Below are 25,715 nucleotides of genomic sequence, written 5' to 3'. Positions count from 1 at the left end.
GCTGTAAATCACTGAAGTAGTAAGCATCTCTCTTCCACCAAGAGTTTTTGTACTCTTCCCAAAACCCAGCTTATTTTCAGGCAGTCCATTAGTGAAAGCCAGGATTATGCCTAGGTACCAGTTTTTGTCACTTGCACATTTGAAGTCAAATCTGTTAAAGAACCAGAATCTCTCCAGTCCCAGATGGGGAAAAATGATAATTAAAAGACAATTAGCAGATTTTGTAGGGAAATCTGGCAAAATTTCTGTGTGTTTTAAGTTTAGCTTTATTCAAAGAAGGGAATTGCTTTTATGGAATAATCTAGTTTAAAAGGGAAACTGTCAAAAGTGAGAGCTTTGCTTGAAATTTATCACATATTGAAGGCTTTAGATGATCTGTAATCATAAAAGTATGTGAATTTCCAAACCAGACTACGCCAGTCTCAGAGTTACCAACCCCCCAACCAAATGTGATTAGATTTTAGATTTAAAGTAAACACAGATGTGTTATGTTGTAGAAAGGCAAAAGCATCTGTGTATTGAGTTTTACTATGGCTGTCCATATGCTGGTGTCACAGGCTTTTTTACCCTTCAGCCCTTATCCTAGTAGACAATTTTAATTTCTCCTTTAGCTAACAGAAGATGGAGAGTCCTACTATGGTCATACTTAATTTGGGGATTCATAATAAACATATGAGAAACTTAGGAGAGCTAGTAAAGGTGGTTCACTGCTTTTATTGTAAGGAGATAAAATAGGATGAGTTATTTTTGTGAAAGAGAAAGAGCGCTCTAAAACACTGCATGCGTGTACTTCTGCATGATGTTTTTGTCTGAGAGGTAGTGCTCCTAAAAAGCAATCTGAGAATCCAGTTAGTCCATTAAAAGGTTCAGATTAACAAAAGAAAGCTTGGAGTCACTTAACTGTTTAGATACTGCAGATTCAAAGAGGTATCAGACTGTTTTTCACATTTTTGTGAAGTCATAATGCTTGTGTTAGGTAGTAACTTAAGGTTTTGCTTTAGCAAGGCATTAGTAGTTACATAAATGTATGGATTTTGGATTAGAAAATCTAATAGAAATATTAATTTGGTAGCCTGGGAGGATTTTGAACACATTTTTTAAGCATTCTAAGAAAACAGAATGGAGAAATAGGCTATTTATTTAGACCTGCAGAAAGCCATAACAGTTGGGACACTCGGTGTTGTGAAATAACCCGGCCCTCGCAACAGAATTCATGGTTGTGAACAGCAGCCTGTCTTGCCTCACTGCAGAGCACACCTGCAACTTCAAGAGGCTCAATCAGGTAATCTGTTAGCTTCTCATGATTACAAAGGAAAGAGTCCTTGCCGCCTCCTGTCTTACATACCTCCACAAGTCTCAGCTGTATGCTCCTGCTGTCTGCATCAAGCCAGCTTTATGGTACTCAGCAGACCTGCTCAGCCACTGACAGAGGTCATCACTCAGAAGACTCCGTTAGGAAACCTGTCCCCTCTCCCGGGAAGCTGCATCGTCTTCTGCTGCGTGGGTGAACTGGACTGATTCACAGGGAAGTCTAACAGGTATCAGCGAGTAGCATAAGGAGAAAACAGGACCACTTGGCGAGGAAAACCACTTTTCCACTACAAGTGAGCTATTTCACGAGCTTAGATGCTCTTAACTGCAGATTTCATTAGTTAATCGTAACAAACTAAATGAAAACTGGAGCAGTTCAAGATCTCATTCATTATAGATCCAGTTTTCATTAGTTTATCGTAACAAACTAAATGAAAACTGGAGCAGTTCAAGATCTCATTCGTTATAGATCCAGTGTCCCTGCCTGTGGGAAGACCTGAGGAGTAACAGCTTCAGCTGTCATACTGCTTGCCTGTCAGTCTCTAGGTGCCTTAGCTGATTTTACAAACTCGGGCAAACTCTGTGAGATGCCACCAAAATAAGCTAGCAGGAAATACTACAGACGACTCCTAATTCTACTTCTCCCTGAAGATTTAGGCAACTCTTTCTGCTTGGGATTCAGAACCATGAACATCTGCCTTTCTGAAAGCAGATATTAAAATCTTTCAAAAGTAGAACAGAAGTCACACTTACGGCACTGATACTTGCTTTTTATATCATGCGTCCTTAAAAGTGCTTGCTGTGTTCTGCACTTAAAGTTGATCCAGTTCCTGCCTCTGCCTGAGGGGATTCAAACCCTCTTTTTCCCCATGCACACCTTACCACCACTGGCATGGTGGGAGGGGGGCGTGGGTATGTTTTCTCCTCTCCAGCCAAGGATGGATGTTCTGTCTGTTCCAAAGAGAATGACTCCCTAGTCTGATATTGAATGCAGTTGTCAGGATGATCTGCTTGTGTGGTTTAGGTATTTATTTCTCTTCAATATTTTGTCTAATGATGATTTAAATGCAAAATATACAGTTGTGCGGACAGGGATCAGAAATCTTTTCCTTCCAAAACTCTCACCAAAAAGCTACATAGTCATGCCATCTAATAACATGCATTTATGTTGTAATAAAAATGCATCACTGTTAATTCAAGAAACAAATTTGAAATGGATAAAAGGAAACTATTTTGTGATTAATATGCAATTAAACTGTAGCAGAGTTCATCATTCTGGGAAGGGTGAATATCTGTAGTTACATGGTTTGTAATCATCCTGCCCCAGGATGTTAGTGCTGGCTGACTCAGAAAAATTGTCCTTGCTAATTATAAGACTCTGCTTTGGATAAGGAACATTTTGGGGAATTAAAAGAAAAAACCTTCTGTAAAGCATTGCAGGCCATTGCTAGGGTTTACCACATGAAGAGAGACTTGAAGTATCGTATCTGGCCCTTTATCATTTATTAAACAGAAAAAAAAAGATTTGTTTTATATAATTTGTCCTTCATTTTCATTAACAGACAAAATATCGTGCTTCTGTGTACTTCGATGCACAAACTGTCTGATATGTGAATTACATAAAATTTAACTTAATTTAAAAAGATACCTCATTTTCCAAACATCGACACAGGCCTAGAGGTGAAAACCTTGTAAACAGTTTTAAGCAAGTTAGGGTTTTTTTCACTTTTCTGCCCTTACAGTGTTGGCATGCTAGTAGCACTACCAACCCCTGTGTACATAAGGATGCAACATGCTTGTCACGACAGGACCATTTACTGCTTCCTCAGATCTGGGCTTTTCTGAGTTAGGGAAAGAACGAGAAGGGCATAAAAGGCTGAGATGCCTATGATAGTTTGCGCATTATTTAGGCAAGGTTTACACGTATGCATGGTGTCACTTAAGTGGTACAAGCTGGAAAAACCAAATAAGCTTTCAAGCATCCATGTCTTTTTTCAAATCTGAAAATACTTGAAACTTCCTAAGCTAAATACAGAACAACTGCTTAGAATTTGGTTAGGTATGTATCAAGTAGACCATCTTTGAATGAAAGGTTAGTGGCATCTCAAGAGTACACGGGATATTAATCAGGGATGGGAGAGGGTATTGTGAAAATATAATCTAGGAGAAAGGAGGAGGGAGTTAAAACCCTGTAGAAAACTCTGTGAAAGTTATGTGCCATAAAAACAGTCTTTCTGTTGAGTCCGTGGTGTATTGGTATGCAGTCCATCCAGAAGCTTGTCTTAATTTTCCAGATAAACAGGTACATTTAATAAAAGATGACCGCTCTATGACCACTCTGCCTAGCAACTTTGTTACATTTATGCCCTGAAACCATCAGGGCTACAGCAAAATACCGCTGAAATGGAACATGCAGAAATTAGGGCAGTAATTAACATGAGTTATATGACTGCTCAAGACCAGAAGAGCTTTTTGTTAATAAAACCAGTATTTCCTATTTCATAGGATATTGATTTCTAACTAGGGAGATGGAGAGTTGCCCGGAGAGCTGTGGAATCTCTGTCCTCGGAAGGTGTTCAAGACCTGCTGGGACAAAGCCCTAAGCAGCTTGGTCCAAGTCAGTTTTGACCCCGCTTTGAGCAGAAGGTGGGCTGGTGACCTCCCAAGACCCTTTCCAGCCTCTGTCTCATTTCAGATGTCTGATTTATGTGATTTGGATAGGCATGTCCTCTCCCTAGACAAGCAGTCATACACGCTTCCATAGGCAAGTCAGGGCACCTCAGCTGGGTACTTTTCCCCATAGTGCATTAATGAAGTCCAAAACTCAATGATTGCATTTATACAGTATTAATTCCCCCCACGCTGTAACAATGGTTATGTTTGAGCAGAACTGCTTTTCTCTGGGAGGAACAGCACAATGTTCTTACAGCAAAATTAACTCTTAAAATCAACAAACTGGAATATGAGGCCATTTCTCCTTAACATATGCATAGTGTGTTCAGGCTCCTCAAACCAAAGTAGTTAGCTGGAAAGTCCTTATTCCTTAAGTTGATTATCTTTGCATAGTCTAGAACTAGCAATGCTAGTTTGAATCTCACATTAGCAACCTTAAATTTTCTCAAGTCAGAAATTCCATTCTCTTCTTCATTTTTGTTAGACCTGTTTGTTGCACCCAGAACTGCCTTTTGTTGCAGCCATAGAATGGCCCTTTTTATCCTCCTCCTTTCCGTCTGTCCAAAATATATTATTTGCTAAATAATTCATTGTGGGAAGCTTCTTAAAATATCCTGCTAAACCCATCACAAAATATTAAATACTACTTTTCCCCTCTCACCTATGATCATGAGTGTAATACCAAAACTTCACTATTTCTAACGTAGTAGTAAAGTCAAGTCAGTTCATAGTTCTGTTCTGTTTCAAGTCCAGTGAAAAGACAGTCAGAATACAAGTTTATATGCAAAACACTGAACTGTCTGGCACTTTTTAGATGTGCTGCCATTCTTCAGCTTCAGTATATAGTATCAGGGTGAAGTGTATGGCCACAGAACTTACATTGTTAAGTAAACAACCACCTACTTGTACAAATGTGTCTGCAGAAATAGTTCAGAAGTTTGCATTGAAATTAGCATCACTATACAACTCTCTCCTCCCTTTTCCTCCTGAGCAGCCTCAAAGTAGTCTACAAGAGATACTTGCATTACCTTTTTTTCATCTAAATTAGAATTTGTTGTATGTTTATTTTGGTTCAGTCATCAGGTGGGTTTTTTTTCATTATCTAGTTAAACATAGGTGTCCGTAGGATAATGCACCTACAGTTCTGCTGAGTACAGGAGACCCAGTCTGCTATTCAAAGCAGGAATGATTCATGTTGAGTTTGCTAGATAAGGAACATGGGTGTAATATTCAGGGAATGTACCGCCAGATATTCTTGTCCTATAGTTTGGGACAAACAATAAAGATGACGTTTGTAGTCTGAAGATTTTTAAAAACTAAGGTATAGGTTATTTTCTTGTCTTCTTTAGAAGACCTTTGAAGCATCTAGTGAAATTACTGGTCTCTGATACGTTATGCCTTTGATAACTTTTTGAAGGTTTGTAGAAGGAATATTTTTATCCTCAATTGCTTTATAAGTGGAATGTTCCATATGTCAGCGTACCCAGCATTTGTCTTTCTGACATTGTGTTTGGGTATGACACTGAACTACCTGTACACAAATGGAAAAGCTGGCAGTATGGTTGCTAGTACTTACTAATGCGTCACGGCAGCAGTAGGTGTAGTTAGCAGAAATGTAATAGAAATAGAATTCTTATCTACGAAAAGTGACAAGGCAGAAGGAATTGCTAAAATACGCAAAAAAATTATGGAAAATGCAAAAGTTAAGTTTTGTTTTCTGTATTTGTTTACCAGTTAGTCCATAACATCTGCATGTAACATTTGACTGTTCTAATTCAGGTCTATTTTTCCTAAGAATAATAGGTAGAACAGTAGCTCTGGAAGAAAGTTACACCCTGTCTTTACTTGAAAGTAATTAATTGACTTTCCTTGAAGAAATGCTGTTTTGGTTTTGTTTGTTAGTCAAATGTTGTTTCTTGTCAAAATGGATAATGTTTTACAGAATAAACTACGATCAGGAAACTATTTTTTGCAGAATGGAATTGCTTTCTTGTCAGCTATAGGAGCCGGTATCTTTTTGCTTTCCTTGTCCCTGGTTCAGTCATATGCAGATGAATGGACTTGGATCCTTCTCCTACCATGGCTGAAGCCTGTTATTTGGTAGAGGGATTTTGATATGCTCCCTGAGCAGCATTATGATGTTAACAGCACATGAACATATTGTAATTCTCCAGTCTTTTCTCCAGAAATACTTTGACCTTAACTGTTCTATATCAAATGATGTATTTTAAACTGTGAGAAGTGGTTTAGCTGAAGTCGTTGACTGAGCTGATTTTTTCTGATGGAGAAAGGAATGTACTGGCAGTTTTTTTAAAAATTCAATTGTGATTTATTCTTTTTTTTTTTTTGGTAGTATGCTTCCATCCATTTTCAGTCTTAAGACCCATCAATTTAGAAGACTTTCTTGCTCTTGGGGAATCAAAATATTCTGTTAGCTGGGCTTGGTTATACCCTTGGTGAGAGTACAAACTAACATGTGCTTTTTCATTCCATATATCCTGAAATTTTTAGCTCCAGAGCTGCTTCAGCATGCCTTTTAGCTCATGAATTTGTCCAAGTTACAATTTTCTTAATAAACTGTCAAATGCTACAAACAAGGAATATTCCCAGTCCACCAAATGAAATCTTAAAGTGAGAGATCCTTTGCAATTATTTAAGCTGAAGGGAGCTTTGTGGCAAATGCAAATTAAACCAAGCTTTTCCAGGATAGTGGGAAGCTATTCACAGTTGTGTCCCAATTACATTTTGTTTGAGGCTTTTCCCCAGAGAAAATGGTAATATTTTTTTCCTTGAAATATCTGTAAGTTATAAAACTTTGTCTATCATAGTGGTTGAAAATTTTTAAATGGAAAAACATGTTTGGCATCTGAAATCTCTTGAGAAGAAGTCATAGCTTTTTATTGAAGCTTGTTAGTCTCTTTCTGTGTTTGAAAGTTTAATAATTTTGAAGAGAACAAAGTAAACTGAGTTTTTCTGGATTTTTTTTTTTTTTTTTTTAAGTGAGCAGTACCAGTAAGAAGGTAGTTCTTGCTAGGTCTTCTTCCCCTAGGTTTTCAAGAAACGTTTGAGAGGCGGGGAATGTAATTAAAATCTTATTCTCCTTTTGGCTGCATTTTTAATTTTGAATTCAAACCCTCACACAGCATAATAGAGCTTTGCTTTAGGGTATTTTATACCTCTATCAAAGTGACTAAACTAATTAGTATTTTATACATTTTGGTAAGCATTTTGTCACTGGAAGCACCAGTGCAGGTGAATGATAATGGTTTGAAGCTCAGGCAGTGACAGGACCCTAAATGAGAATGTCGCCTTTTAATCAAGAGCACTTGAAGTCTATGGTATTGAAATGCCCTACAGAGAACATAGAAAAGCCATCCATCACTTTGTGACAGTCCAGTCTTTTAGCGCATGAGTAAAATTTTATTCAGCCTTTCTAAGGCAGCTGGATTGTAAGACGTTTTAACTCATCTCAAAACAGCAGTGTAAAAGTTTGAAAGCATGATGTACAGATTGCATTTTGGACAGCATATGTGTCTTCATGTATTATCTTCATTTATTTAGATTTCACTTGAAATGTTTTCCATGTCCTGCTTCAAACATTTCTCCCTTCCCTCTCATACACCCAACAGGTGAGATTATTTCTAAATTTTAGTCATATGTTTGGAGTGAATTTGCGTAGTTGGTTAACTCTTGATGCTCAGCAGAAATACTCAGCAAGCTAGAAGGAAAGAACTGCTGCTTTAGGAGGGGCAGATTTTTTAAGTCTCACACAAAAAAGTAGTTTGACTTGGGACTCAGAAGTCCTCTGGGGAATGCTTAAAAGAAGGTGAAGTACATTTAGTGTGGAATTATAAACTGTTATTATACAGTTATAATCAACAATTAATTTGAAGCTTTGTGTTGTTATGTTTGTTTTTAACAACCCTCTCTCAGCTTTCTTTATGAGTGAGAGCAGCAGCAGCATCTGAGGACAATGCTGTATTTTAAACAAAAATATTTTTGGTATCAGGCATTTGGGAGATTTACTTTTGATGTCAATGGAAGCAGAAACCTGTACCAGGAACCTTGTCTTTTAAGATGAGTTGGTAATCCATTGATTTAAATGGATTTACTGTCAATTTACACTGTATGCATGACTGTCTTGGCCACCCTACTATCTGCTTGAAATCAAGAAAATCGATCTGCACTATACTTAATACCTGTTTTCACCTGGCTACTACTCAGGGTTTTTTTGTGTAGTAAATAGAGTTTTTCTGTACCCTGTGAAACAAAATCTGCTGTGAATATGCCAGATTAGGTTTTTTTCCTTTCTAGCATTTGGACATTTTCAAGCTGAAATTTTTTTTTTGTCCTACCCCAAAATAAGGTAGGACCTTCTGTGAAGAGAGAATGTTCCTAAAATGCTACCATGTATCAGAGTGCTGAGACAGAAAAGGCTGGGGAAATTGTGTTGGGCTTCATTTTAGTGAGTGGAAAGGAAGAGGGATGAAGTTTTTCCTGTTGAATCCAAGAACCAGGAAAATGCAGCCAGATGGGGAAGACATGTTTATACATGTTACTGAATAAGTCTTTCCAGCAAAGCTTTCTGTCACAGACATAGAGTTAATCTTGTTCAAGAGAGTGCTATTTCTTCAGTCTTACATTGTTAGAGTCTTCAGTGAGTTTGCCTTCAGAAATACACTGTGCTAATAACGTTGGTAATGAGAAGGTTTTTAGCCATCATTTTAACTTGAGCTTAAACACATCTGACACCTTTCTCTCTGAATTGTTCCCAGCGATGTAAAGAGCAGCATTTTTGTCTGCCAGAGTGTACGTGTTCAAGTTTTAATGGCTCCTGTCATGTCATCACGCAAAGTTAAATGAATTAAATATTCAGAATGTGCAAGAGCCTGTGCCAGGCTTGTTATACAGTGAGCTAATATATTAATCAAACAGCTTAATGTATGTTCCAGTATAAGCAGTATTAGCTGGGACTCCGTTAAATAGCTGACATTCAAAGTCTACTCCCAGTTGTGAAAAGTCTGCTTATATCATTGCTGCTGTCATCTGGTGACATTCATGCTACGTTTCCACATGGCATTCTGATTCACTGTAATTGGCTGCTAGTGAAAATACAGGTATTATCCATCGATTTTATAAATTACCATTTTCTTCTGTGGCTGCATGCCACAGCCTCATAAGGATGTTACAGAACTTAGACGCAGCTAAAAGCTGAATAAGTTGCTACAAGTTAGATATTGCTGCTTTAGAAGTAACCTACTACAGGAATAATTAGACAGATACCGTTATCGAGTCTGAGTTAAAACAACTCTGTCAATGAAATTAGGAATGTCACTGTAGTATTATTGTGATTATGAAAATCAGCTGCCAAAAGTAAGGAAAAATAATTTTAATTATTTCTTGAATTTCATATACAAAGGTTGCCTCAGTTAGCCAGACTGGGTGCTTGGGGCAAAGTTATCACCAAGTGTGATATGGTATGCAGTGACAGGATGCCAGAAATGCACAAATTGACATCTTTGACTTTCATGTTTCTTCTTGGTTTTTTATGTTTTTGTTTTTGTTTTTTTTGTTGGTGGTGGTTTGGGTTTTTTTAATGTTTGTTTTTGTGTTCTTTTATGTTTTTTATAATTGGTAAAATCCTGTTAGTCTAAAATAATGAAGAAATATTATATAATATAATCCACAAGTAAATAGGTAAGAAATGATACTTCAGCATATATCAGTTGTTCTGTTATGCAGTTCTAATCTTTGCCCGGGGTGGGGAATGATGATTCAAACTAGCACTTTCATAATAAGTTAATTCCACCTGGTATTTAGTCCCATCACAGACACCCATCCCAAGCCCCACAATGCTGATTCTACCTAGAAATAGCCAAAACAAAGAATCCAGCTTCCATGGTCTGCAAGTTTTGCTTGTCCTGTCCCTAAATAAAACCAGACAGATGGAGCGATCTATGGAAATCATGTGAAAACCAATACATCTGCGGTAGGGAATTTGGAACAGAATATTTCGAGAAAAATTAATAGATCTACCAAAACCTAAGATTGAAAGTAGTATGTGAACAGGCAGCCTCCCAGTGTGTGTTTTCTCCCACTACAGACAGCACATACAGTAGGGTCCAAACTAGGCTCATTCCTGGGGTTTGGCTTTATTCAAAAGAAACCAGTCTTAAGTTAGCAGAGCTTAACTCAGGTCTCTTCCCCAGACTTGGCTGCTCTTACAACAAACCTCTTAGGACATCCAAGTGTTTGCTGCAGGTCTTTGCACTGTCTCGCATTTTTGCTGTCTCCTAACCAAGTGAAATCCTCAGCCAGCTTCCTCCCACACTGACTGTCACCTGGTCCTAGTACGTAACAGGGAGGACACTGTCCCACCCCGCTGGGATGCACTGAATACTGTATAGATGGTCTTGTGAAAAGAAATGCAAAAAAAGAAGCAGCACCCCTCACTATAGCTCCCATCAATCCCAGGAGTGATAGAGGTTGCCAACCTGTCACACTGTGGTTGTAGTCAAAAATTCAGCTAAAGCACATATACACAACTTTATAAAGGGAATAAAATTGTAAAAGTCTTATAAGAAGCCTTTGCCCTGCTGTCTACAACTTTTAAAACATGCCATTCCAGTCAAGGTTGCTCTGTGCCTGGCTAAGGAGGGTGCTGGGAGGAGAACAGAGGTAACGTGAGAAGGGGTGGCAGCATGGACTTCAAAGGATGAATATAGTTACTGATGGCTTAGCTGCAGTCTTTGGTGTTTTTATTGTTATTTGGAAGGAAACTAGCATAAGCATGTTCAGCTGCAGTGAAATCACACCTTCCATTTGTCAGTGCAGATGTACCATGTAAATGTAAAGCCACCCCCGACTCTTTGTTGTTATAACCTTCAACAACCTATGGAGAAAAAAATATACTGCTTAGTGACTGTTGTAGCACAAATTCTCAGTAGCCCTAGTTACATAAACCACTGTTTAAAAGACACATTTTAGTTATAAAGTGCAGATTAAAAGTCGCTTCACTGACTCTCTACTTGAAGTGTATATTGAGCTCCCCATAAAGGATGTTTACAAGATCAGTTAAAAAGAAGCTTTAAAGAAGCTGTCGAGAGTTTCAGCCCATGATTACGCTTTCTAGCCCTACTGCAAAGCATTTGGGATTATCCTAGGGCACAGGGTGTGAGGGGTTTAGGGAACATGTGCTGGGGACCGGCTGTGAGGTGGTGGGATAGGGGAGGTTGCAGCACACACTGAGAAGTGTGTGTTCCCCGTGACAGGCGCTTCCTTGCTCTGCTCTTCGTGGGACTGCAAAGGGGATCTGAATTCATTCCTGTTTGTTTGCCCCAACACATGGCAGTGAGGAACAAACTACCTTCCAAACTAAACATCCAAGCTAACAAGCACATTAAGGAGAGATTTGTTCAGTTAATGTTACAAGTTAAAGATTACCTTTACTGTACAGTAATTGTTCACTGAGGAATCTTCTTTCAGGCTGTAAATAATGTTTTGTATTGCCATTGTATTACTCACTTTCAGGAAACGTGGGGTTTGCTGTACAAAGGTAGATCCATATTGGTTAAAATTCATTTGGCATCTCCCCCTGCCTTTAAAAAAGACCTTCAGAAAACAAACCTGAAACATAAAATGATGTTGCTTATGCTTTAAATCCTGGCATTTTAAAACATAGTCTGGACAGGCTTGTAGGTTGTTGAGATACTTTCAGTTTGTGGCTATAAAACTGCTGAGGGTATCAGCTGAGACTTCTGCAGGCTGCACAGAGAGCGTTCCAAAGCTCTCTGCTTGCCAGAGTTCACTCCTCTGTGCCATAGCACATTATTCTGGAAGCAGTGCTTCTACTCAACTCTTTAATGTTTTTCCAGAAAGAAAACCACATTAGCTGAACATCCTTTCCATAGCGCTCCTGCTAAAAATCAGAGTTTTCATACAAGCAATGCTGAGTGAGGAAACTGGCATGCTTCTACAGTGTCTCTTTATCTCAGTTCCCAACATTCAGCTGGGATCATAGTGCTCGGTCTTATTTGCTTCCCAGTCTATCACAGGGCTCTGAAATCATGGTATCGGTTGCATACCACTATGGTATGCATGTTGCTATACAGTCCTGCACACCAGCCTGCACCCTTTGCCTTGGAGGGGAAACCACTGCTCTCAAATTGTCCATGACAGATCCAGAAGCTACTAGTGATGTGTCTCATTGGGACTGGAGGATGACTTGGATGTCCACATGGCCCAGAAAAGCAGCAGCTGCTACTCCAGATCCTGCTGCCTCTAACGCTGTGCAAAGGATACCGGCGCAAACAAAATTAACATCTGGGCTGTAACGTGAGTTATCTCGACTCTTAGCAGCACTATTACCTGAACTCCCTTAGGGGCTGGTCCGGAAAAGAAACTACGTGTAGAATTTACATTCAGGAATTGTCCTGCCAGGAACAGTTCCTTACTTTCCTTCCCAATGCGCCAGGAAGATTAGCACTGAATCCACACAGAAAAAACCCACTGAAGACAGTGAGTGTAATATATTAAGTGTACCCAGCTGCAGAAATTAAGGACTATATGTATAAGGAAACTTCTTTCCCTTTACTGTTTAACTACTTTTATTTGCTCTGTCTCAAAATACTAGATACTGTTTTGAGATATTGTTAAAATGCTGCTCAAAACCTGTTCCATAAACAACAGAATACTTTGGAGAAGGTCACTGGAGGGGCAAAAGTGATAAAGTGATTAATAAAAAACTGCAGGACTGAATTTAAAATCAATCAAATTGTACCAAATAAAAGGCAAGGACACTTTGAAGAATAACTGAATGCTGATTCCTCCACTTAGAGAATTTACACTGATAATGAGAAGTATCAGAGATAATTTATTCATCAAAAAATAATCTTGTATCTCAAGCCTTGTCTTTCTCATGATTGACTTTAATATGTGCTGCTGAAATCTGAAGTGGTGGAAGCATGCATGTGCAAGAGTATAGTTTGAAACCTAGCAACTCATTGTATAAAGCAACTTTACTCAGGATTGCTGAAGGTATTTTCTCGGCTAACTTTAACATTATGCATGTTTCTAAACATCCATCTGCATTTCTTCTGTTTCTCTGACAGTCAATGCCTTTTAATATTGTCCTCAGCAAGGGAAGAATCAAGTTTAAGCTACAGACTTCAACGTTGCTTCCACTGATGTTATGGCAGTATTACCCTGTACTATGAGCTTACAGAGGACTGACTATTGTTTTGAAAATAGATCATCTCTATTCATACATTTTATTTTAATAAGACATTAGAAACATGACTATTTTACTTGAATGCTTCTTTATAACATACTTAAGACCTCTCTTTGCTATGTTAAGAACAGGCACTGCTGGATAACTGATACATTTCCCCAGAGTTCAACTTGCCTGGTTCCTGATCTTGTAATTACTTATGCATGTAGTTACGTATACAAACACTTCCCTTGTAATCACATGCAGAAGGATATGCTGAATCATGGCCTTAGCTATATAGTCTCAGTTTCTAGAGGTTCTCCCATAATTGACTAATAATAATGATATTTTTTTTTCTCTTACGTAAGAGGATTGTATCAACACAGAAGGTTTTGCAGTGCAGGTTTTCACAGGAAAACATTCTTTTTTCCTAAGCATTATCTGTCTGAAGATGGAGAAACATTTTAACCACCCATTCAGTAAATATTGATTTAGCTTTTAGCCAAGTTCTTTGTGCTTCAAGAAAAAAGAATCAAGGTATGAAATCTTATTGACTGAACTGCCAAACTCTGGCAAAATTCTCATTGGCTTCAGTATGGATCAGGATTTCACAAGGAACATTTGTGTATGTTGCATGGGCTTGTTCTGGTAGTGTGGAGACTTACAGGGCATTCACAAAAAACAACATAAAGGCAGTTATGCACAACTATCAGAAACTGGTTAGACTGCCACACAACTTTCTTAGCTTTCCAATCACACACACCCCTTCTCCAACAGCTCTTCCAGCTAAATAAGTAAACCATAAAGAAAAGCCTAGAAAACACCAACTAGTACCTGTGTAGATTTTGTGAGGCTTGTATATAAAAATAATATATATAATTTTTTTATCTCTCAATTCTCACTCAGGCACGATTGAACCCAAGGACAGAGAATAAACTGATTAATCAATTTTTCTTTACAACCTTGAAAAAACCCTTTCTATAAATTTTATATATTCCTGTTAATGCTCTAATATGGAACATTCTGAAATAGATCCAATGTACATTTCTGCTGTTTCAGGTTTCACACGCTGTTTTGCACTTTATAGAGATGGCTTTCATTAATACTGAAATAAACCCAATGCTGTTTTTACTCAGTAGGCTTTGGCTTTTCTGTTCCCCCTCCTCCCCTTTATGTGTTGGCTGTAAATTGCTTGAAAAATATTCTGTTTCATGCTTCCCCACTGCTGACATGCAACATCTTTAAATAGATTCAAAAGAGATAGGAAGGGTAAAAAGGCAACAGGTAAGTAATACAGCAGACAGCTCTGTCTCCAGTTAAACTTGCTTAGCATAACATTCAGTAAGACTGTCTTTTTTTCTTCAGAGTGCAGGTGGGGAGGCCATGAATGAAAACAAATTTCTGAACACAGACTCTAACACAGGATCAGTGGAAACTGCTGTCAAGCCATTGCCGTTTAAAGATCCAAACTTCATCGTAAGTATATTATTTTTAACAATCTGAAATTCTGACCTCTTCAAATAAAACATTAACTAGGTTTCTATTTAGCCATATTGCTAATGTAAATATTAAGAAAGTCAGCTTAACAGCCAAATAAAAGGTCGACAATTTTGAAGAAATTCACCTCAACTCCATGCCACACTATGGTCCAAAGCGCACACTATATTATAGCATGAAAATGGCACTGGTCCAGAGGCAGAACTATTATATTAAATTCTGGAACAGAGTCAGAAACTCTGCTAGATCAAGGTAAGTGCGGAAGCTTTATGGTGTGGTATCTCGCAAACTAACACAGCTAGAGAGGAACAATTAATACTGCTGTGAATGTAGGAAACGCATCTCCCAGTTCCTAGCCAAGGCAGGCTGCAAAGCAATAGAACTAGAAATCAGTTGGAGAGTTATTAGCAACTGTCATTTTGCTCCTCTCCCAGTCTCTGAAACTCTTTAACAGACCTGGGGTGTCCCTTCTTCCAGTAATTGCTAGATTTAGAAGTAAATGCTCCATGCTCCCCAGAAGCCTGGCCTGCTGGCATTCAGAAGTCATGTAAACTCTGACAGCTGATGAAATACAGGCTGCTAAACCACTCTGAAGTTTAAACAGGGGGGGAGGGTGAAGGAAGACTACAGCTAGTAATGCTGTCGCTGCTGGGTTTGGGTTTAATATCTTTTTATCTTGTTGTGCCAGGGCCAACTCATTGGCACACTGTACAAATGCTTTCTAGAAGCAAACTTCTCAGACTGCTGGTCCTAAGCCAGTACTTACAAAGAAGGATTTCATCCCAGATTTTATTCTGTATGAATAAGATACAATATCCCACAGCATAAAACCTGAGTAATCGGGCATCGCACAGCTCACTAAGCACAGGTTTGGCAGAGGATATAAAATTAATCTCTGACTTGCAAGCTGCTCTATGTCTGCTTTGCAGGTGACTTCTGTCACAAGAGGGCCGTTCAAACAACTGTATACTTTGCTCACTGTAATCCTCCAGTGAGCACCAGCCTCTTCGAGAAATGGGGCTTATTGGAAAAGCTCCATCTGCTCCCAGAGGCATTCCATGTAGCTTCCATATAGTATTTAAATAGCCATGAGGCCTTGTGCTGATATTTCATTTCTTAGAGGGACATCACCTTTTCCAAAAAGGAAAATACTAATGTCTACATGCTTGAAATAATAATGAATGTACAGGGCCTTTGGCAACAGCTGAAGAAATAATAGGGAGTTATAATAAAAACATTAAATTATCCTCCCCAATACAGTAACTAATTTAAGAAATGTATTGAGTTTTAACTAGCTTTTCATCGGTATGAACTGCTAGTAACAATCTGGATCACTTCTTGCATCCTTCCAGCCTAATTTCCCTTAAAAGCAAGAAAATAAATCAAATAATGCCTATCTCTCATAAATACACCCACGTTTGAACCATTAGCTCACAGCAGAGGATAGACTTAAAAGCAAAGAAGGAAGAATTTACCTTTTTCTAAACTTCCTGAATGGAATTTGCATCCCTTGGCAACGGGGACGGGGAAGAAGACCTTCTGACAGTTGTACAGAGCAATGAATAGCTCCACCTGTCCTAGCTCCAGCTTTCCCTGAACTTCACTAGCGCAGAGGTAGCTTGGTTCATTCATGCTTGGCAGTCATTGCCTTTTGCTTGTAGGTATGTGAGGTGATACCCAGCCCCATTCCTAGGAGGCCTGACTCCATATAAATCCAGTAGTTGCTTTTAAGAAACCAGATTACTGGGGGAAAAAAATCATTATGGAATGACCTGGGGAAAATTCACGTAAAGAATTTGAATTAGTAGTGTGGTAGTACATCTGTTTTCATCTCGTATTCCAGCCGTTTCTATTTTACGATGATCTCTAGGTTACTAAGGTGTTACCCTCAGAGCAAACGTTTGCATATACCTTCTGTATTGGATATCCATTGCCAAACCTCCACCTGTCATTAGCTCATGAGCATCTTTTTTGAATACAACTTACATTTACAGAAAAAAGCTTTCTAATTGAATCTTTCCTCCTATAATTCTCAGCAATTTAACAGGCTAATTTATAAACCAATCACAGCAGAAGTGTGTTTGCAGAACTTTGCTGAGTTTTGATGAGACCGATGTCGCAGGTAGTAATTATTAACAGAAATAACAACAACTCCCCAATTGTAAGAACATTTTCTTTCCTGAAGTAGAGCTGTAAATATGTGTCCTTTGATCATGTAGAAGTAGTACAGTATGTTGTGCAGCTTCTATCTCTGGAGGGACATAAGTAAATTACTCTGTAGCTATCACATTTGATAACTGAAACTACCATTGTAGTACCTGTGGCAAGCCTTCTATTAATGTACCTTTCAAAATGCGAAATTGTCTTGACAGCCAACATTCTATTTATTACTTCTATTCTTCTGTCTTCTGTCCTTTGAAAGGAAAATAAAATTTCCAGAAAGTTTCTCATAGCATTTATTACATTTTGCAAGATCAGTTGTGTTTTCTACAGTCATGGGTAATTTGTCAAAGGAGCTAGAGCTGCACCTGTAACATGCCATAAAAAGGAGAGAGAAAATTTAGCCATGTAATCACAATTTTAGACACAGCTTCATAATAATAAGTTCTGATATGATGGTAAGTACATACAGAATCCTCTAATCTCAGGCTAAACCTAAACACATTGATTTTCTATTTCCATGTAAAAAGCAGATTTTCATTTCCTTCAGTTAATGGTAAACACAGTAGCTTTGACACAGTTCAAAAAGCTTTGTTTTTCTTGCAGCCAAGATTAAAGTGTACAGTATATTAGCCTACTGATGAAATAAGTGAGGATAACAAATGGCTTATGACAAGATGAGACGTATCAGAAAGACTATGAAATACAAGTGTCATGCTTTGAAGTAGTATTCTTTATTTATTTTTTTCTCTAAACACCGTATTTTTAATTCTAGCACTCTGGCATTGGTGGAGCAGCAGCTGGCAAGAAGAACAGAACTTGGAAGAACCTAAAACAAATTCTTGCTTCTGAAAGGGCATTGCCATGGCAACTAAATGATCCTAGCTGTAAGCTGCTTAGACGCTTTGCATGTATTTATAAATAATAAAATCCACACAAGTAACTTTCTTTAAAACAAACCTAAATTATTTCATCAGTGCATGCAGTTTCCTGCTTTTCAACAGGGTCCAGTAGTACATTTAAGACTACTCCAATCACACTTGGCAGCCTAAGTGGAAAGTAGGGGGAAGCAAATAATTTGGAGTATTGTGACAAACTTCAAATACATTTGAGGAGAGAATTTCATAATGGAAATGTATTTATGCAAACCAGGTCAGAAACGCCTTGTTCCCATCAGTTTTTTCTCACCTTTTCACTACTGAGTAGCCTCCTCCTCTGCGTACAGCCTGAAATGTCTTCTGATGGGTGGCTGCTACTTGGCTAGCTATCTTTGAACTATTTTCAAATAGATTCTGCTAAGTCACCTACCTGCAGTAGCTTAGACCTCAGCCCCAGCTTCCTATCCAGTTCCTTATCCTAGATTCTTGGGAGATTTAAATTCTACATCCCCTATTTATTTCAGCACAGCTGAAACTACACTATTAGTAGTCCTGATTAGCAGTTCTAACTGGTGTACATCTACAGGAGCAGAGTTACAGCAGTGCTCTTAATCTACATATGCTTCAAGTCTGCTGGTAAAGTAGGATACTTTTGAACATAGCGGGAGGCAGAATGTGATCCTTAGGTTTTACTTAAGCAAGTGGAGGCATTTCAGAATTGAATATATGCATATACTTCTTGTCAGACTCAGTGTTTTATGCAAAAAAAGCTTGCCATTTTTTTGAAGCGATTTAGACACAACTGTTACAGAAAAATGCAGATTACGATGTGTACCTGGCTACTGTAACTGACAATCTGCTGATGTTGCTATTTCTATTACGTTCTGTTTGTAAGAAGGTAAGGCAAAAAATTCAGTTGCATATTTAAAACCAGCTGTGACATTAGTGTCTTTTGAATTATGAGATGATGAGTTAGAAATTTGATATGGATGGAGCATTTGACTCGATCGTAGTAGCATCTGAATGAGGTACAAGGGAGATTAGGAAGGAGGAAAGAAATTAGTCAGGTACAAGATATTTTTGTAAACAACCAAAATTGGGGATTTAACTACTTAAATGTACCAATTGTATCTTAAAAATGTTTATGAATGAGAGTTGCTATCTAAAGGGCACCAAAGAACAGCAATTTCCATCATTTAATTTAAACATTCAGACAATTTTCTAGGTCATTGACTGGGCTTGAAGTGGTACATGCTTAAAGATTTAACTGATTTAAAAGATTACTTTGCTTTTCTGGATTATAGTATTTCAGAGCTGCAATCTTGAGCCGTGTTTTGTGGTCTTAGCATAAAGCATGTGTATGATAATGGCTATTCTTTGCAAATAACTGACTGTGAGGGAATCCATTAAGGCTTGGAAGAAATCGACACGTTCCAGGTAGCTCTCACATTTTTCCTTTTCGGGAGGGCAGTTCTGCTTACTGAACTGGTATCGGAGAGGTGAGCAGAATCAGGCTGCTGTTCACAGTGCGAACAGGCTAAATGTTTTCCAAGGTAATTCTGCTTCATATTTCTGGCCCTTAGTGTTGCTAGTTAATAGAGACCTCAGAAAGTAAAGGCAGCATTCTAAAGAAGTATTGTTACCTATTTACATTTTGAGTTTATGTTTTAAGATATATATAGCACTCTGAATTTATCCCTTTTTTTCTCTCTAGATTTTAATATTGATGCTCCTCCTTCCTTTAAGCCTGCCAAGAAATATTCGGACATTTCAGGACTTCCGGTAAGTATTTTATTTTTCCCTTCAAAATTGGCATCTCAGTTTCCATAATGAAATAAAGCTGGTGCATGCTTTTGTAAAAGATGTACTTGATGAGGTTCCTATTCAGCCTTGTGCTTAGTAAGTTGTCCGGTGATTTAGGGCCAAACCCCAAATACTGTTGCTACATTGCAAAATCCCTAGGTTGTTAATAGATGTCAGGAGAGATTAAATACCTTGTCCTGCCATCATGCTATCGCACCACTTTCCCAGCTGTGGAGTCTGCACTGTCCCCACCATTTCTGATTCTCTAAATTGTTACATTGAAAGCTGGTAGCCCACGGTTTCCAGGACTGCTAACTTTGCCAAGCTTTAACTACAAAGACTCAAACTTGCCACGCTGAGTGTTTGCCTGAGGCTGATTTATTTTGTTATACCTTTTAGAGAAAGTTGTAAAAAGATGGCTCAGCGATTTCCAAGAAGGAGATTAGTAAAAATTACATTGATTGGCCCAGATTAAAAAAACCACCAACTTATTATCATTGCTCTCAAACTTTCCCTCAAACAAACCAGCTGGAGACAGACACTTGGCATGCACTTTGGAGAATTTCAGATACCCCCATGTTTCAGTGCTGGGAGTTTGGCAGATGTATAGCCTGTGTGTCACAGATGGGCTCTTTTACATGGTTCTGTTAAAGAAAAAAGAAAAAGAAAAGCGAAAAAAACCAACCCACATTTGAGTTAGATACGGTTTGCACGTGCTCCAGAAGTGTTGGTAGTTACAATTTGGCACCTGAATTCCCCAGAGATTCTGTTGGCACAAAACAGGAGTAAAATCATTGAATTCTGCCCAAGAAAAAATTTGTATCTGCTGCTATCACTGTTCTTATGTGACATGAATAATTTTACTTAAAACAAAACAGGTGTTAGTAACAGCATATCTTTTCACTTTTCACCTTCAGTTTCCAGTGTTTTGTGGTTTTTTTGCAGAAGCCTAGGCATTTATTACAATTGAAATGAATGAGAATGTTCTTTTTCAGACTATCAAAAGGGTTAATTAATGGTTACACTCAATAACTACAATAATGAAACCTTTGTAATGTCAAAGAGCCTTAGACAGAATTTCTGGGTCCCTTCCCCCCGTTCAATCTGTTTCTCATCCATAGGGCGCTAGCCCACCTCACAGGCTTGATATCACCTCATAGAGATGTCTGTAAATACGCAATATACACATTTGTTATGTTGATGCAGGTTAACACAACACTTTGCATTCTGTAGACTGAATCAGGTCAAAGTCCCTGTTGGGGGGGGGGGAAAAGAGTGAGCACTTATTTAAGGATTGCCTTATAGTGGATACACAGCGCAAGGTATCAAAGAATAGCTATAGCATCAGCTTTAATCCTGCACATCTTAACATTTGAGTTCTTGATTTTATAGCATATGTTTTCTTTGACTTTCATTTTTTAAGTAACACATTTAAATAAGGCACCTTGGAGGTGGAATGTTAGCAGCCTGGGAAATGGAGTGGGTTGCTTGGATTGAGGCTGATAACTCTTGGTGTTCAAGAAGGAATGGGAAAGCAACATCTCCCTCAGGTGAACTGGCAGACAGCAAGTGGAAGAGACTGCTCACAAACCCAGGGAAAATAATTCCCTCCAGCCAGGCAGACTTACAGTCTTTTACTCATAAGGGTATTGCTTTGATGTAATAGCAACTTATTTTCAGAGAAGGAGCAGGGGTCAGTTGAATAAGGAACTTTGCATAAGTATCCCTATTCAATATAAAGATGTAGTAGATGGAGGAAGGGTAGATAGGGGGACATGTGGAATAATAATGAGTAGATTTCACCAAAATAGCAAAAATTCCATACTGGGTCATTTAATGGTATTCATCTGTTCCCATCCTGTATCCTCTCCCCTCAGAGCTGCTTTGCAAGTGTTAGTGGCATTCACACCATGTTTTATTAGAGTTGCTGCAACATCTCTGACCTGTGAGGGGTTTATGTGGGGCTGAAGGCATAAGGGTATAAGTCTTCTTCACTGCCCTATCTCCAAGAAACCAAATAATGCTTTCCAGCATGGCTTTGATGCATTTCAGAATTAGTCAGTCGTTGCACCTATAGTGAGATGATGATGCAGGTTATAGATGCGAGTGTCCCTACCAGCTAAAGGGGCAGTTTAGCCATAGGAAATAAGAGTCTTCCTCTCAGTTCCTCAGTTTTAATTTGTCAGCTCCTCCTTTCCATCAGTGATTTATATATTCTATTCTAGCTCAGTATAAATACTCTGCTTTCTGTATGAATCCATTCAGTGTTGCTTTTGTATTCTTTTTTTGTCTTTCCAGTTTTTTTTTTTTTTGTTCTTAATTTCCATCCTCTAATTGCATCGTGAGTCAAGTTTCCTATTTTACCTGGCCTGCAAGGTTTCTCCAGACTATGATAAAAATGCTGTTTAAAAAAATCTTTTTTATTAAGGTAACTGAGACAGCGTGTCCTTTACATTGCAATGCTAGAAATGTTTCATAAGAAGTACTAAATATATTTTCAAAATAATTTCCTAGTTAGTAGGAAGGTATCTGGGCTAATAGAATATTTTAGAAATCTAGTGCAAGAAGCATGTCCCTGTATTTTCTATGTAAAATCTGAAAGCATTTGTGTAAGAATATATTTTCTGTGGGAATGCTGGATTCCCTGGGGACGGGGGCGGGGGGGGGGGGGGGAAGTAAAATAAATTCCTTAGCATTACCCATTTGGGGAAGAATTAAATGGTCTAGCAGGTACAAAAATAAAGAGAAGTGTATTAAACCACTCTCATCAGTACTCTCATCAGTATACCTGCAGTTATATGAAATGCCACAATTATATTCTACTGATCCTCTTCTCTTTCTGTATGTAAAACAAATGGAATTAATTTCACCAATGGTCTAAGCAGAGCAGCCAATTTAAATTTGTAAGGCAGCCTAGAATTCAAAAGCTATTATCTACTGTATTGACACTGCAAAATAAAATTATTCTTTCTAAACTTGCAAGATGACTATTCCGATACTCTAATATGCAAACCAGTAATTCATTGTAAAGCAGATTTAAAAAAAAAAACAAACCTTCAAATGTTTATATTTCACTTCATTTTCTGAAAATGCATCAGCCTTGTTACTATAGAAACAGATTGAGATAACTAATTCATTGTATTTGAAGAGGATGTATCTGTGGCCTTTGACTTAGTTTCTAAACATGACAGAGTTTTTTCTTTGCAAAATCACTTTACTTCACTTTTCTAATCTGTTTTAATTATTGCTGAAGTAGCAGTGAAGTTTGTTTTCACACTGAAGTCATGGCATAAATGAGTAGCTACCATACATTAGTGACTGCAAATAGTACAGCCCAATACAAAGTATCAGAATGGTGAAGAACTGCCATAATGTTTTTAACCTAGACTGGTGTGCGATACAAATTGCAGATGTTGCTTGCCTAGCTTATTACAGAATCATGTACATTGAAAAGCAGTCTACTTGATTAGCTTTTTCTTACACGAGGCCAGATTTTTGAAATAGAAGTAGAAATACATTTATAGCTGCTGCAACCATGAAGTTAGCACCAAGGATAAATTTACTCCTAATGTCCTAACTTTGCAATTTGTTTGAAAATTAATTGAAAATTAGCTGACTACATTTAATTAACCTTCTGGCATTTCTTTGTAAAAAGAGAAGCTACAAATAACACTTAATTTTCTGCTAAGTCTTATCAAGCCAGGTGATTAACTGGATTGTTACCATGGTCAACAGATCCTTTCCAACATAAAAATGGTAGAGGGCTCTGCACTTCAACAGTGTGGATGGGAGGAATGCTCCGGCTTTTCCTGGCCTTTTCTTTCTTAGTTGCAATGTCTTGAGGGATCTCAACTGCCTGGTCCTTGCCAGCCACCATCTCCTGTTAAAGAAAGGTACATAAGACACTTTCAGAGCCTTGGCAGACATTTGGTAATCCAATGCTGAACAGGCAGTGATTGTCCTGGAGGCTGAAAGTGGAGATGCGATACCCTGAAGCCTGTCTTCTTCCAGCCCAGCCTCCTGCACTGCCCACAAGCTCATCTGAGCTCAAGGTTTCTGTAGCAACGGGGAAGGGGAGAGGACAGAAGGAAACTGGCACTGCTCCCAGGCACCCAGGGTCCAAATATAGCAGAGGACACAAGCGTAGCCCAGGGTTAGCTGGCCAGGCTGCTAGCCTGAAAACAGGCATCTGTAGCAAAGCACAATGCTGAGTTCAAATTTCTTATCAGTTCAGTCACAGAACCATAAGCTGAAACTCCCTTGCTTTAACAACCACTTAAAAGTAAATTAAAAGCTAAGTTGTACGCAGGAAGAGAAAATCGGTCCAAAGCTATCAGAGCACCCATAATTCAGCCTCTTTGTGGGTAATTTATTGGCAGCAGCCTGACTCTTTGGAGAGCTGCCTTGAGAGAGACTGCACAAGACACAGAGTTGCTAGGGTGAGTTTAGAGAGTTGAGGAATTTCTTTTGCACTGTGTTTTTTATGAAACTATTTCAGCCCTCTGTTATGTTTAATGCATTTCTAATGTGATTTTATAGGGGTCTGTTAACTTCTCCTAAGTTCTGACACAAGGAGAAAGAAAAAATACACACTCTTGGTCCCGTGGTAGAACAGTAGTGCTGTTACTGGAAAGTCACTATTTTGTCATCATGTAATCAGACACTTTTTTTAGTACTCTGTTTTAAGATTTTATTTGAAGAGTGTCTCTGCTATTGTTTCATTTTCAGGCAAATTACACAGATCCCCAGAGCAAGCTAAGATTTAGCACTATTGAAGAATTTGCCTATATTCGGATGCTCCCTTCAGATGTGGTGACAGGATACCTGGCTCTAAGGAAAGCAACGAGTATTGTCTCCTGAAGAGACGAAATATTGCTGTATATCGCTTGTGAACAGTGCTGATTTTGAGACTCATGGTGGAAACTCACTGCAGGACTGAAGTTCCTTAAAGCTATCCATGGATTTTTACATCTGGAAGTAGTTGATGATACATGGATTTGGAGAACATATGGATTTAATTTTGATAAATGCTGATATTTGTTAGTTTGCCAATTTGTAAGCAATTTGGTTTGGTGAACAGAATAACTTAGACCTTAAGGATATGTATCTGCACTATAATGTCTGAGTTATATTTATTTCTGTAGAGACAGGACTTCATCTCTACCCTGTATATTTTATGTAGTGCTCTAGCTCAGAAGAAACAGTCATTGAATTAAAGAAAAGGTATGAAGATATCCCAGCTTCTAAACCTGCCTTGCCAGATGCATTGGCCACTTCTCTATGAAGAAGTTTGTCCCGTCTGTAAAATGAAGCTAAAATACCTAGCAAGCACTGCTATTGTGATGACCATTATGGTACTGAGCCCTGTGAAAACAAAGCTTCACACAAATATTGCATTGAGGAACCATCAGCATAAATAAAGTTGGACTCAAACTTGTTTTTAAAATATCCTAATGAGTATGCATAACAGGATCAAATCAAATCACCAGCTAACTCTTAATCATGACACTTTGTAGTTTTTGAATGCTTCATTTCACAACCTGACTATTCTTCTGCCTTTCCTAGTTAGTACAATATTAGTACTAATTAGTACGAAAAAGTACTAATTTCCCAGACTTTTTAAGATTTATGCTAAAAAAAGTAGGAATTCCGCTGTCCATATGGTCTATCCACACCCAGATGGTCTTCAGCAAGGAAGACCTCCTACATCAGGACACTGACCTTTGCATCATGAGGTACCAGAATAACCAACAGCAACAGAAAGTTGTCACATTTTAGAGGAAGGAGACTGAAGTTTGGAGTCTTGTGGGGGGGCTGACAAGTAGCATGCCGACATCAGAATGATTTCCTGAAACTGAGTCTAGGGGCAAGGGTGCAGAGGGTTTTCTGCCCATTCTTTTGTTTTGTCCTCTTTCTTACAACAAGCTGCTGATTTGTTGTCTTCTCACTTCTGCATATTTGGCCCAGCCTTAGACTCTTGTCAAGTGTTAATCTGGACTCCAAGTTCAGGCTCAGCCATTCCTAGCCTCCAACCACACGGCCTTCATGCCCATACTCCACCAACTGCCCTGTAGCTGTGAACTTACCTCCCTTACCTGTCTGAGCCAGAGGGTGTTAGCCAGAAAGGCTGCTAGGCGAGTTACCACTTGCTGTGGGAATGCTGTCTGCCCATGTGCAAAACTACC

The 25,715-nt window shown here is 38.5% G+C and overlaps 1 protein-coding gene across 2 annotated transcripts in view; it reads left to right on the top strand.

Annotated features, from left to right (window-relative positions):
- The window catches only part of INO80C (INO80 complex subunit C), a 31,443-nt gene extending 6,465 nt beyond the window's left edge, over positions 1-24,978 (top strand). The window contains exons 2-5 of one of the 2 annotated variants that reach the window (XM_056333158.1): positions 14,558-14,668; positions 17,625-17,736; positions 19,442-19,509; positions 24,259-24,978. In XM_056333158.1, coding sequence (XP_056189133.1) covers positions 14,558-14,668; positions 17,625-17,736; positions 19,442-19,509; positions 24,259-24,390 — 423 coding nt within the window. In that variant the 3' untranslated portion in view covers positions 24,391-24,978. Of the gene's footprint in view, positions 1-14,557; positions 14,669-17,624; positions 17,737-19,441; positions 19,510-21,828; positions 24,164-24,258 lie in introns of those variants that run through there. The other variant, XM_056333159.1, reaches the window with a different exon arrangement.
- Positions 24,979-25,715: the final 737 nt, after the last annotated feature.

Source organism: Falco biarmicus, chromosome 3 (genome assembly GCF_023638135.1).
Source record: "Falco biarmicus isolate bFalBia1 chromosome 3, bFalBia1.pri, whole genome shotgun sequence".
NCBI lineage: Eukaryota > Metazoa > Chordata > Aves > Falconiformes > Falconidae > Falco > Falco biarmicus.
This window is presented reverse-complemented; position numbering and strand designations above follow the sequence as displayed.